The 15,231-nt window shown below is 41.8% G+C and overlaps 1 protein-coding gene across 2 annotated transcripts in view; it reads right to left on the bottom strand.

Moving 5' to 3' along the window:
* GPC6 (glypican 6) overlaps positions 1-14,803 on the bottom strand; it is a 1,015,317-nt gene extending 1,000,514 nt beyond the window's left edge. The window contains exon 1 of one of the 2 annotated variants that reach the window (XM_067536909.1): positions 14,228-14,803. In XM_067536909.1, coding sequence (XP_067393010.1) covers positions 14,228-14,387 — 160 coding nt within the window. In that variant the 5' untranslated portion in view covers positions 14,388-14,803. Of the gene's footprint in view, positions 1-12,020; positions 12,060-14,227 lie in introns of those variants that run through there. The other variant, XM_067536913.1, reaches the window with a different exon arrangement.
* Positions 14,804-15,231: the final 428 nt, after the last annotated feature.

The following is a 15,231-nucleotide window of genomic DNA, read 5'->3' on the forward strand; positions in this document are numbered from 1 at the left end:
GTAAAGAATTTATGGTTTGGCACTGTGCAGGGGTGGTTTCTTGTATCCCATATTGATTCTGCTCTAGACAATGATTTACAGTGTCCAACTGGAGCAACTTCAAAAAAGAAAACTCGGACTCTAAATTACTAATTAACTAAGTACAAAGATATCTCCACAAAGAATCCATCAATTACTGCAGAAATCTCAGTGGGATATAAAGCTAATGTCCTTTAGAAGGACAATTTAAAAAAAAATAAAAATGAGTATTTATTTGTACTATATTCTTTGTTTGTGTAGCAGAAAAGAGCATTTAAGCAAATGTGTACTTCACTAATGACAGGATCAGAGCACTCGCATCATTATGCAAGTTTAAGTGTTTGTACAGTGTTTAGTACATGAGGCCCTAATCCTCACCAGGGACTCCAGATACTACTATTAGAGAAATAAACAACAATAAAAAGCCATATTTGTCTACACTTAGATAGGTAAGAATCTAGCATTGTCTGCACAAGAACCCACCAAATATAGGGCCAAATACCACTCGCAGTAAACTCTGCTTCCCAAGCCTGTACTTCAGTGATGCCAATGGGTGTTGCACCGAGAAACTGCAGGCAATATGAGTGGGCATTATTTATATAATTTTCATCAGTCTTGGAGTTCTAGACTTGTAATCACTTACCTTTCTATTTTATACTTTTCATCTGCAAAAAATAAAAAATAATCTCAACTAAATCCTGCCCTCAGTTACACCTCAGAGGGTTGTATGGATACAGAAGAGGGCAAGTCTGACAGTGCTAACAGCAAAACTTACATGCCCACAACCAGCCAGATTAGAGTCAAATTATGTGTGTTTTATAGTGTGTGTGGTACCTCTGTAATAAAAGACTAAAGACTTTCTGGTGTTCTTATTAAAAGAAAGGACCTTGACTTCTGAAGATCAGCATTAAGAACAAACTAATCCTGTTCCAGTTTTCAGGTTCAGAAAACCATTTTTGGGTACCTTCTCACTTCATCAGCCAGCCTATATTTCAAAGACGGGTTTGCATTTAATCAGTGCATTTTGGTTATGTTCCAGGTATTCAGTTAACAATGCTTATTGTTAGCCCATAGCCATCTTATAACAGCAGCAGTCAAAGAATATCATTCCTGGCTTTCCACCAATTCAAGAAATAAAGCTCCCTTGTGCCATGCTTGTCAATACCTTTATTTTTAAAATAGATTTTTGATTTTCTGCTCAGAAACAGGTACATCTCTGTTGAGTCACTGCAACCTATTTTGCAATTTAGATTAAGTCTGTCTTTCCTGCTTTTTTGCAGCTGTTACTGCTAACAGAGAAGTCTCTGCTTTACCAATGAGAACATTTTTTTTAAAAGAAAGTTTCTCAACTAGGCCTACTTTATTTATTATTTTATCTTACATTTTCAAAACTATTTAAAATACACACATGCTATGCAATGTTTAGCACAAATAAGAAAATTTTAAATGGTCACAGCTCTAACTGGTTAAACTGAGAAAATACAGAGTGAGCCAAAAACTACTGAAGAGATATTTTTCCTATTTCTTTATTATGCAAATGTTATATTGCCCTTTTCATCCAAGAATCCAAAAGTGCTCATACATAAAAGTATCTAACACTTTAGATCAGCATTGGCCTATGGATTTGTAAAATTTAGGAAATATTTACACTATGCGTACATATGTGTATATCTGTGTAACAATGTGTATAGTAATATACTACACATTCACTCTACAGTACTTGTACTGTACTTAATGTTTCTTCTATTTTGAAAGAGTCTATCAATTAGAAAGATTCCTTAAATGCTTAAAATGGGGGAAAAGAAAGAAAATTTAAGTGTGACCATTATAGAGAGTGAGTAGGTAGACATCACATCTTCATTTTCATTTGTTACTGCACTTTCCTAGCTCTGTAAGTATTGACACAAATTTAAAATCAAATTAACTGACAAATTTAAAAATTAACACTCCCAAAGGTCTCCCAAGCCTGTTGACTGGGGATTAGATGAGACGTGATAGGATAGCAGAAGTGCTACTGCTTTAGACAAATTATCTTTCAACATCTCTACTACTGTGTTTTTGTTTAAAATATATGTCAGAGAGGTGCACAGAGCTTTGAATGGGTGCTCTCTGATATAGAATGGGCTTTTTAAAAACATAAGAAATAACATATCAAACAGCATCCTCATCTACAACAACCCCATTTTTCCAATAAACCTGAAATTTCTACGTACAGTAAAATTGGTAGGCATCTACAAAATTCAGCATACCAGCTATGAAGACTTGACTAACAAAGCCCAAGGAAAAAATACTCCCTAGTTTACTTCACATGATCCTCAGTGCAGGTTCTTATACTGGTATTTATCACCAAGGTATCTAACCCTGCGCAGACCACTCCACAACCTCCAGGAAAAACATGGGAGAACAGGTGACTTTCACAGCATGTGTTGAAGATCACCAAATCTGACCCTTGGTGGAACAAAGCAGACAACAAATTCCAAGGCACCAATGTGTACAGCACATGTGAGGATAATATGTCGGACTATGTGAAAGCTGCAAGGTTCACTTTGCAATGGGGTTCCTGGTAGTTTCATTCTGAACTGATATTGCTAAGCAGGAGCTACCCATTGCCAGCCTCTCCTTACCCACACAACTCTCCATCTGCTCCCCAGCTATCCCCATCCCTCCAACAATCCCAGGACACTGCATTCTTATGTTACACATCTCTGGGGAGTTCCTCAGGCTTACCTCCTCCTGCTCCTAGCAACTTGGACCAGATCGCACACCCGCTCTGTACCCTCCCCTGAGTCTTCTGAGGAAAAGGGACTCTCCTAACTGCAGGATCCTCAGCCATCCACCAGATATAGGCCACCATCTCCCTTCATCCTAAAATGACTTCAGAGAGGATAAGTCATGCCTCAGCAGTGCCGCAGGAGTGAAAAAAATGTAAGTTCCAACACAGCTTTGTTAAACAGGAGCTGAGAAAAGACCCCTAACCCTTAAAGTTAGTAGTGATCTTTAGTGGTTCTCAAGCAGTCACATTAACCATTATGGAACATCTATGCCCCTCAAATCAGTAGAGCTGGGGCCCAGCAGAAACAAATGTGTTTTCCCCAACTCTGAGCAGCATAGCTTGTTACTGACCAGTGGCCACAACTCAGTGTGGCAAAAATATTATAGAAAGTGGTACACTATGAAATAAATGTTTGATAGTCCAACTACTAATGCATCTGCATCAGGATTTCTATGCTTTTGGAGCATGACCTTCAAGATTAAGTCAATACGGGGCATCACTGCTCACTGGTTGACTGAAAAAAAAGCAGCAAAATCCATGGTCCAAGGACCCAGTGGGATCAATAATAGAAATGGAAAGAAGTTCTGGTCCCTCTCCCCTACCTTCATCCAACGCCTTCACCAGACTTGCAGTAGTTCCTCAGTGTTCCCTTTCTCCCGCCCTCTATACAGCACTCAGCTCTGGGAGAAGGGAAGATATATTTTAGAGGCTGATTGCATGACCAACATTGTTCCAGGATTTGAGAGGAAGGAGAAGCACTCCTGCCACACTAACCCTCCGATCTGCACAAGACCATCCCACCGCCCAAACATCAGCACCTTTTCCACAATCCACCTACACGCAGCCCTAATGTTCCCTCCTGAGTCATCCCACTGGCCCACTCCTCTAACCCAACTATATATTCTGAGAGTTCCTTCCTGGGATTAAAATGCCACAGTCTTTTACAGCCATAAAGAAAGAACCATCCCAACCACACACCATGGATTAATTTTGGATCCGGGGGACAAAAAGATTGTTCTGAATCCAAATCTAGCAACCATAAGTATTAATGTTTTGTGCAAACTTCTGATGAGAATAATATGGTCATACTGGTCCTGAAATAAATATGAACTGCTTTGTGAAAAGACTCCTGTGAGTTGTATAGAACATGTTATAAAATACTTTCAAACCCCTCTTGTCACCTTAAAGCCCAAACTAATTTCTACTATTTTCATTTTGGAGAATATAAATGTTTAAAAAATGTATTTAAAATTACAAAATCAAAGGACAATGATTATCAGGTTTATTACAGAAGTGACTTATAGTCCAGGATTTTATATTAACTATTTTTCAGATAATTAGTTGGACATTCAGGAAGTAATGGTATTAAAGATTTGGAGCTGGTCTGTAATAATTTATGTGTTAAATATTATTATATATTCTGTTTGCCTAATTGTTGTAAGCATGTTTCCTGAGTGCATATGTAGAGTTAATTCAGTAACAAGATTGTCAGGAAGAGTGCAGCAGATCCTGAGATGCATTGTCCTTAAGTGTTTGCTGGGCAGCGTAAAAGTCAGCCACTTTGAAATCCCACCTTCAACTTTCAGCTGAGCTCTCCAAACTGGTTTTAGGGAGCAGACCCCAGTCCAGGGAAACAAAATGTCAAAAACTTTGATTGGATTTAAAGAAACACTCTCCCTCACGGGGGGGGGGGGACAGGATTTTGAGCTAAGGAGAACAAAGAACCTTCGTATGTTATGGTCCGGGGAAAGCTAGACCTACTAGAGGCCCCCATCATGAGGATAATTAGATTTCAGGTAAGATAGACACGTGTGCTTACCTTTCATTGTTTTAACAACAGTTTTCTCTTATGTTATGCTTTGTTCCTCCTGCTATTATTTTTTAAAAGTACTTTGGTTGAAGGAGGCTGTATTGGGTCACTATATTCACCACCAGTCACAGACTCCCAAAAGAAAGAAGGTACTGGGTCAAGCAAGATCTATTTGGTAAGCATGGGTGGAACTCAGGGTACTAGAGCCTATGTGACCTGGTCTATGAGTCAGAGAATCACAGATTTCACTCCAGAAAAGGTAGGGGCATGAGGCTTAATATCTGTTGGGGTACACTCAAAGACACCAGAGAAAGTGTCAGAAGTGTGGCTATCTCTGCAACTGTGACAAACAGTATCGCCATAGACAATCTGAATTCTGGCATGATGGTACAGTAGATCGGCTTTTATCAACATTGGCAATATATTCAGATGGCTCTTCTAGCTTCCTAGTAGATTAAGCATTGAGTTTGAAACACCTAGATGCCCTGGAACTATAGGAGTTGGCAGGGTGGACTCAGCCTTTCAGATGCAGATAAAGTGAGTTCTAGACCATTTATTGATGCATGTGATGGGACCACAAAAAGAGAGATCCTGTCTGGTCTGCAAATACCAATCCTAGTAGTGTGCCATTGTCTGTTCTTTTTCTGCCATTCCGTCCCAGCAGTGGTTGCAATTCCCTGGTGCTTTGTGTATACAGTTTGTATAGTGCTTTGGGATCACTCAGGATGACAGGAGTGATTATATATAAGATTTTATTACTCTAACCCAGTGGTTCTCAATCTGTAGGTTAGGACTCCAAAGTGGGATCCCAAAATTTTAATGGGATCGCCGGGACCAGCGTTAGACTCACTGGGGCCCAGGGCTGAAGCCAAAGCTGGAGCCCCGCTGCCCGGGGCTAAAGCTGAAACCCAAGGACTTCAGCCCCCAGCAGCGGGGCTCGGGATCAGGCCTCCACCCAGGGTCGTGTAGTAATTTTTGTTGTCAGAAAAGGGTCACAGAGCAATGAAGTTTGAGAATCGCTGCTCTAACCACATCTTACCAAACAAATAGTAGTATTCCTATAAGGCACCTGTAAAAAATAGTCAATTCCATTCAATTCATTTCAGAAGACTTGTCCTGCTATTTTAACCCAACAGGTCACTGAATAGGTCCTAAGCTCCATTGTTAGTACAATGTCTGTAAAAATGTTTTTTTCAGGGTGGGGAAAAAAAAAAAAAAAAAAACAAAAACAAAAAAACAGCTCTCAGTGTTCAGTATCTTTTACATCTGCTGCTCAGCTGGAAACACTGTTAAAAGGCCATTAGAACTTTAAGGTAACAGACCTTGCAGGCTATGAAAGCCATAGAGCAATTTGCTGTTTGTGCTAGGAGTATCAGCCTTAGTCACTTCCTTTTCATGGGCTGAAAACAGCGTCTGTCATGAGCCATGAAAATCAATTCCACAATAACTGGGCTAAAATGTAGCTTGAGGTATTCTGTCTACAGGATGAAGTTACACAGTAGAGCCTCCTTCTGGGCACACATGGTACCTACAGCAGATTTACAAGCAATGTTTCCCAAAGGCTCTAAGAAGCAAATAACAGTTCAGGTTCTATTAATAACCTTCTAACTAAACTCACAGGAGACAGACTCTGTGATGTGTAATATAAAGCCTAAATTACTACTATGAATGTAGTTAGCAGTAGGAGTTAATGCTGAGCAGGGTGGAATCTGTAATATTATTGGTTTTGTTTGCCTCTATTGTGTTTAGAATTACAATAATTGTCTAGAATGCTGTTTCTTACAAATAATATTTCAATCTTTCAAGGAAATACTGTACTGTTTTACTTTGCTTGAAGTAAAAGGTCATGTTAGTGAAAATAAACTGCACTTCAGAGGGCTGGTAGTCTTAAGAACAGTTTTGCTCCATTACCAAGGATAGAAAGAGATTCAGTTTTCTTAGAAAGAACTCTAAGTTTTCTGGTCTGCCTACAGGAAGTCTGTAGCATTAAACTGCAAAGGAAATTAACCTTAATTCCATAGGTTTAAGACTTTACCTATAGAAGACTATAAAATCAAGAATCTTACTATGTTTACGTTTTGCTACCATGTGCACTACATTTTAAATTGATTGGGCATCTTGTAATGTATTCTCCAGTTTAGCATAACTATTCTGCTCTTAAACACCAGCTTTGACATGCAGTACTTAGGAATTTGTGTAGACATACATTTTTAAACTGCTAAAATAATTATGCCTGGTAGTACAAATGGTCACTACTCTACACTAAAAGTTCCTTTTCCATAGAGATAGGCCCATTAACTAGGTATGAAGGGTATCACAAAGTCATAGTTCATTGAAAATGTAATTTCATTTTGCCGGTAATATGAGTGCAGATACTTTGGCACTGTAATGGAGTTTTAAGTACCAAGCCTCTTATTTCAACTGGAAACGTTAACATAATTATACATTTTTACTTTACTAAGCAGAAAGAAAGATTAGTATGCATAGTTTTCTTACATATATCGTGCAAAATAAAGCAGTGATTTCTAAGTGATACTGCAAGATCCTCAAGTCATTCAAAAGAAATGGCAGGTGGTAATTTTTAAGACAAATTACCCAGAAAAGCTTTTATTGTTGATCACTTGTTATAAGATTTGCCATTTGCAAGTAACAGTACATTCAGCTGAACCCGACCTTTTATGAGAGCCAAGTGGTAATATAAATGAAAATTCATATACCCTTTATTGCAGTCATATAAAAAGAATAGCCTGCGCTTTTAACACAGTGCATGACCCCTTTGATGTCTGACCACCACCGAGTCTCTGGAACAGTATAAGATACCATATGATGAAATAAGTACTAAAGTAGCAGTGAAACAGTTTTACACATTAGCACTTAGTAATGTAGGAGTACTCTAGTTTTACATATGTTCTTCAGTTGTAAATCTGAATGCAAACAAGAAGCAAAAAACAGCGACAGTACAATTGTACAAGGTACCGGGGTTCAACATTATACTAATTATTATAGCATTAATGCTTACATTTCCATTTTAAATCTCTCTTTTCAGGATTTAGAACTCCACCATAATAATCATGCTCTGGAACTCCGGAAATTGGGATTTAAAGTTCTCAATCCAAAAGCAATTTTTTATGAGTTAAAAGAAAAAACAAAACAAAACAAAAAACACCACAATATTGGCCTGTTTAAAGAATGGTGAAAAAAATTGATATAGAAAATGTCTTGGCTTAGACATTTTTGGGAATTTTTTTCTCAGAGGCCCTGATCCTGCAGTTACATAAGAACATAAGAATGGCCATACTATGTCAGATCAATGGTCCGCAGGCTGCCTTCCGACAGTGGGCCGTGCCAGGTGTTTCATAGGGAACGAAAGGAACAAGCAATCATCGAGTGAGTAATACCACTCAGTTCAGTGGGACTGCACATGGTCTAAAAGGGCTTTGGCCCTGACTCTGAGAAGACTTACGCACATGCTTATCAGTATGTCCTGTGAGTACTCCCACTGATTTAATTCTATACTACTGGGTAGTTAGTACTCTTTAAAAAAATAAAAGCAATTATATAATTATCCAATAACAAGCATTCAGAACTATTCTGTTTTTCTGGGTACTGTATATAATACCCATTTCAAAACTACCTCCTCATTATTCGTAACTGTAAAAGCAATATGGACTAGTAAACAGACTGACACTAACAGTACACCTTTTATTGTCATAAAAGAGTTATGACACAGCCACAGCTGGCCCAGGTCAGCTGACTGGGGCTGTAGGGCTGTAAAATTGTAATGTAAACAACCAGGCTTGTGCTGTAGGCTGGGCTCTGGGACCTTCCTGCCCCATGGGATCTCAGAGCCTGGCCTCTGGCCTAAGCATCTACATTGTAATTGTATAACCCCACAGCCCTAGCCCCAAGAGCCCGAGTCAGCTAACCCAGGCCAGTGTCCGGTCTTTTATTGCACGATATACCTCAGAGTATGTCTACACTGCAGTGTAAGCTCATGGTTAGTCGAACTCAAGTTAGCAGTTCCGGGTTTGTTAACCTAGGGCTTGACAGTCTACATTCATTTGTAACCCTAGATTAGGAATAGTTGAACCCTAGGTCTAACTGGGTCTCCAGTGTCTACACTGCATTATGCAGGCCCAAGTCCAACAACCCATATCCCAGACTTCCTAGCACCCTCCCAAAATGTGGCTGCTCTAGCCTTTGTTTGTGGAGCAGTGTGGGAAAATTTGACTGTCCATCAAATATGAGTGCTCAGAAGACAAAGAAAGCCCATGGGATTGAAGGATACTTTTAGTGGACTCCCAGAGCAAAAGTCCAGTGGGGCTGCCTCTACACTGCAAAGCAATAGGGCTTGAGCCCTTGGTCCCAAGCCCTGGATTAATTCAATTTGTGTGTAGATGGAAGGGAGGTTAGGCTTCTTCAACCTGAGTTCGAACCCTGAGCTTGCTTTGTAGTATAGACATACCCTAAGAGCTCAATTCATGGTTGACCCGTGGCCACTTCACACAGGATCCGCTGGCATAAAGTCGCTATAAAGATGCCATAAGAGTTCCTCCATTGGATATTCCCAGCAGTTCCAGAGTCAGAATAACTGGCACTATCCACCACCAAAGATGGCCCCAGAGCAGGTAATCAGCTTGGGCATTACCAAAGTAGGAAGGTGTGGCCACAGCATTGTTTTATGTCTTGGCTATTGGAATGGCCCCTAAGTATCATGGGCAGCCAGACTCAAATTAGGGCAGACTACAAGATAATTCCAATTTGCACCAGGACTAAACCAGACTATGTCACCCTTAGCACAGGGGAAGTACAAAAATGGCATATTCAGTCTTTGCGCTCAGCACAGTTCAAGGATGCATTAATCTCAAAGTGCGCAATATTGATTTCACAAAATTACAACAGTGTAACTGCACTGATTTCAGTCATTACTCCCAATTTGTACTTTTCAGAGATCTGAAGTAGTTCCTTAGCCTTTTTCAGTTTCCCTTGGTGTCCAGTTGTACAGCCATTCTGTTCACAGAATTCCTATTGACTTCAATGGAGGTGGCAATAGAACTTATAACTAAATAAGCTTTTTGACACCAGTTTAACCATCAGGCTTTCTCAATGGTCTTTTTTGGCAACCAGACATTGAATTCTAATGGTAATTAAGGGGGGGTGGGAGGGAGGGAGAGACAATAAGAAAGCCACAACTTCGTGGGTATTTCTGACACAAATTAATATCTCAATGACATGAATGACTATGCAGTAGTTTTAATTATTGTTTTAGGCTCTACAAGAAGCTGGAGTTGTTCATTTGTTTTGTTTTGGGTGGTAGAGGGGCTTGTTTTCTTCAGTCCACTGCTTCCTATCTTGCCATTGTAAAGGCCCTTTGTTAAGAGTTAACTTTAGGAGACACCTGACCTTCAAAATAAAGGGCTTGATTCTGCTCTCACTAATTTCACTGTAGTACCTCTCTGTTGACTGAATCTCATCCTGCTCTTCATCTCCACAGGAGAACAGGCTCACTAATTTCTGAAATAATATTTAGAACCCCAAATCTTTCATTAATTTTTCCAAGAAACACTGCAACTACTCAATTATTCAAGATTTACTCCAAAACAGACATCCTGATCTCTTTGGTAAACAATCTATATTTCAAATGTTGCTACAAAATACTTCATTTTTTAAAGTAAACAAAGGAACTGAACAAAGAAAGATTAAGGATCTCATTAAAATGGAAAAAGCATAATTCAGACACTGGCCTTGCTTTTAAATTGTTGGAAAATTTATTCAGAACAGTGAGAGTTAAGGACATGTTCCAACTTTAACTTTGAACTTTCAGTTTTCATTGCCTTAAATCAATGCTTAAAGTTATTGAAATCATGGTTGGAATTTAACAAATATTGCTGACATCTTTTTACTAAGGCATTTCACTTTCATATAAATCTCTTGTAGGGCCAGATTCTGATATTCTAACACACAGATTGAATAGCGCCTTCCTCCATGAGAAGCCTCAAGAAATGAACTCGGTACATACACCAATTATATTATATTCATAACACCATCATTTAAATAGACAGATTAGTTATCCTGTCAGTATTTTTACACAAAGGTTATTTTGTGACACTCTAATGCAATGTTCTCATCACATCTATGACGGATGGAAGACATTCACTAGTAGTTTTACAAGAGGACAGGTTTTACTGTGGTATTCTTGAGTACATCCTGAAGCTACTGTCATCTGTGCCAGGGATACTGATGCCTGGAAGAAAATCTGCATCAATGTATTATATGTACTGCAATATTGTTTTCTATTATAACATATATGTGAGGATTCTGCCCCCAAGATACTCCCAGGCAAAGCTTTTCTACTGGAGCTTCGCCAGCAAGCCCTCAGTGCTTGAAACTATATCTGTGTGCAGTACACTAAAGTAGTTGGTAGCACTGGAATTCAATGAGCAACATCCTCAAAAAAACAGGATATTTAGGGCATTAGGGTCGGTTACTACATTTGAAAGTTACTACACAAGTTGCATTGAACACATTAACATATCAGCCTGCAATAGAATTACATATAAATATGCTCATTGTAATCACATTATCATTGACTTTAACACATTTTTCATTGATATAAAAATACTATACAGAAAAACAGCTTTACAGTGCAAACATATGTAACACTAGAAATATTATTTAAAAACCCCATATTTTTCCCACTCAATCATTTAAAAATAATAAAAGAAGTACTAACGTGAATAGATCTTATCTAAAAAGTCTTGGTTTTTTGCGGGAGAGGCAGGTTTACTGTAAGAAGCAAATCTGAATAACAATGGTGTAATCATATACATTTATGTATATAAGGTGAGATGGTATTCAACAAGTTTTGTTTTGCAAGTGATTTTAATGTGGACTTCTCCATGTCTGGTACCTATCTTGTTTAAGCAACCTTAGCAGTTTTTTCAATACCTTGCATTGATGTATCTGTTCAAATAATCCAATCTAGGAAAAGTAGTTTCTTAAAAAACAAAAGTGAAAGTATAACTATATTAAACTCCAAAAACACAAATCAAACTATGTATCATTTACTTTTCAATCATTCTACCAAATGAGCAGTATGAAATTCCTTTGAAAATAAAGCAATTACTCAATGCATTAAATCTGATGCACCTTGACACACTAATGCTGTAATAGATTGTTTCACTAACCAGCAATTATAGTTCATGTAAGTCAAAAAAGGACCAGGAAGGAAAATAAATCAAACAAGTAAACCAATCACCATAAAATCCTTATGTTGGTTGTTGTAATTAAATGCTTATAATAATTGGACCTACTGACAAATAGACAGCATTCCATTTAACAACAGGATATCCTTCACAAGCAATTATAACAAAAGCACTCAGCATCATGTGCAAAATAGCATACTGCTAAACACATTACCTAAAAACAATACAATCACAGTCTCCCAACAACGAAGTACATCACATGTCTACAAGCAAGCTGCTTAAAAGTATCACCTCATCCAGATTCAAAGTAAGCATTAAGGAAAGCCAACTGTGTTTTAAAGTTAGGATGTTTAGGAAAAACAACGTATGCAGCTGCCTCAATTTCCTATTCCACAAGCATAAAAGAGAAGATAAGAGAAAATTGCAGAGTAATCTTGGCTTTAACTATGATTAATGTGAATATTTAACTAGCAACCAATCATTAGGTCTCAATACTTATTAATAGAAACTTGTAAGTGTTTAAGTGACACGTAAGGAAGATATTTTAAACACTGCATGGTCACTCTGGGTTGACCGATTTAAAAAATAATAAATCAAGCGTGGAGAAGAAAGTAAAACTTCTGGGTAAACTGAAGACAAGAACTGTCTACTCAAAGTCATTCAAAGTTTGAAATTCACTAGGATTTTTAACACAGGACAGGGCATAGACTGACCTGTCACGGTCAGTCTGAGAGTATGAAATAACCGTAAGCGAAGAGAAAGCATGACTTGAGAAACTCGGAGGGCATATGGCTCACAGGAGAGCTTTCGTATAATTGATTAGCAATTCGAGAAGAAATCAGAAAAGGGCACAGAAAGAGCGAGCAAGAGCCTGAGCCGGAGGAAGGAAGGTCTCCATTAGCACAAGCACAGGCCTCTCGTTTTCCTGTCCCTGTCCAAAATGTTTCAATGGGCCAGATCCTCAGTTGGTGTGCCACTTAATTGTGTCTGCAGAGAAGTCGGTGGAGCTATGCTGATTTACACCAGGGCATCTGGAGGACCACTAGGTACTGATATCGGGGAACAGCATTCCTGTTCTATGGATTGGCCTGTTCGGTGTCTTTAAATGTTTGCACCACATCACGGTGATAAACAGCCAGCTAATACACAGTAAGCAGCACTGGCATTTTTTAACCCCAAGAGAGGAAAAAAAACGCTGCTTCCATTTTTTTTTTTTTTTAAAGCCAGGAAACAAACCACGGAGTGCCCCGCCCTCAGGAGAATCCAGCCGCAAAGTGTTACGAGTTTGCAAAGCGGCTCTCCCCCCGGAGGGCTTGGGTAGCCCAAGTCCGTGCCTTTCCGAGTTCTCTTTTGCTCTACTCTCTGCCTGCCTGCCTGCCTGCCTGCCAAAGGATTCTTTCTCCCTGACACGTTTTCAGGCAGTCCGAGAGATGCAGTGAGGATATGGGTGGAGCTAAGAGCTGGAAAATAAACGGGAAAGAGGAATCCCTGCTAGAAAGAACGGTTGCTATGAACCTGTTGTAACAATGTTTCAGAGGCAGGGAGAGCGGAGCAGGGGGCAGCCGGCTTGGGAGCCCAGCGAGCGGAGCAGGGAAAGTCGCTCCAGCAGCTGCTGCCCACGTTCCTCTCCTTTCCTTGGGTGGAAGTGGAGGAATCGGGTGGCTGGGGATAATTTGGGGGCAGATTTGCAGTGCTGGTGGGAGCCTGTGCTGATGCCTGACTAGCCAGAGGCGTGTTTACAGTGAGCGGAGTCGCTGTCGCTCCTTGTAAACTCTGCTTCTCTCATTAATCTCCCCCCTCCCCAACTTGCCGATCCTCCAGTGAAACAGAAACAGATCTAAACCGCAGGCAGCTGTGCACGCCAGGGGCACCGGGGAGAACCTCCTCCCCCGACTGCCCCTACTGGCAAAGGGCAAGCTCGTCTCCCCGCAGGGACGGGCAATGGAGGCAAGCCCGCTTTTCCCGGGCTTCAGTAACCCAGCCGCAACTCCCAGAAGTTTCCAAAGGCCGGTGCGATCGCTGCTGACTCGCTCACGCACCCCCAGGCCCTCGCCTGGCCCCCCTTTTCCCTGGCGCGGGCTGGACTGATGTGGTCCCTGCCCTGTGTAGGACGGTTTGAGGCAGGCGCGCATACACACACACACACACACACTTCCCTATGCACACACAATGAGGCAATTCACAGCCCCGGCTCCCCGGCAGCAGCCTGCAGGGCAAGGAGAAGAGCTGCCCCCTGCAGGGTGAGGGGCGGGGAGGGGGAAGGGGAGAGACCAGGCAAAAGTGATCATCACAACTAATCAAGGGGGGGGGGGGGGGGGAAGCAGAAGCTGGCGGGATGCTGGGACCACACGTAGCCACATTTCCTCGCCACATCCCCCCCCAGCCCAGCCCAGCCCAGGCCAGCCCAGGTCCCGTCCTTACCTGCTATTTCCTGATAGGGTACATTGAGCAGGCTGAATCCCTTGGCGCTATACGCCTGCCTCACCTCGCCGCAGCTCCGAGCTTTCACCTCGGCCCCGGCCGAAAGTGACAGCAGCAGCCCCGCGAAAGCCACCCGCAGAGCCCCGAGCCGAGGCGACATGGTGCAAAGATGCAAATCCAGCTCAGTAAATCCGGGGGGACGGTCCCACCTTCGTCCGCGGCGCACGGAGCCGAGGTGCCTCCAGGGTGAGGTGCAGACGGGGGTGCCCCCGCGGGCGGAGGGGGTGGGCGAGCGGACAGCCCCCCCGCCTCGCCGAGGCAAACTTTTATAAGCCGAAGGGGAGATGGGCACTGGCGCTAGCGGCGTCAGCAACAGCCGCGGCCGCCTCCGCCCGCCGCTTCTTTCCCCAATTCAAGCAAAGCCCCCTCCCCTCCCCTCTGGGCGCGCACACACACACACACAGGTCTCACTCCAGGCTGGGTGCTGCGAGCGGAGTCCCGAGCCAGGAGCGGCAAAATCCTGGAGCCACTGAGCTGTGCCTGCCTGTCTGAGGCTGCCGGGTGGCGAGCACTCCCTGTCTGCGTGTGGGGATGGACGGGAGAATGCACAAGTGTGTCCGTGTGTGTGTGTCTGTGTGTGTGTGTGTGCGCGCGCCTCTGGTGGTGTTACTCTCTCTCTCTCTCTCTCTCTCTCTCTCTGTGTGTATGTGAATATACGGGTTGTAGTATTTATGGGATCCAGGGCAACCTCTGCTTCACACACGAGGACTGAGCCTGCAGGAGCAGCCTCCTGAAATAGGAAGGAGAAATCCTGGAGACGGACACACGGTGGCTGAGGGAGTGAGAGGGACACACACACAAACGTGCCACACAAATTCATAGGCTAAAAAATACAGAAGCAGAGCGGAAAGGAAAACCTGGAGTGGATCCCCCTCCACAGGAGACGGGAAGGAAAAGGACACGGTACAATAAACGTCTCCCCTTACCACCGCTTCACCTCATCC

This window comes from Emydura macquarii, unplaced genomic scaffold (assembly GCF_026122565.2).
Source record: "Emydura macquarii macquarii isolate MOO-44397 ecotype Brisbane River unplaced genomic scaffold, CSIRO-AGI_Emac_v2 contig_3671, whole genome shotgun sequence".
Taxonomy (NCBI): Eukaryota; Metazoa; Chordata; order Testudines; family Chelidae; genus Emydura; species Emydura macquarii.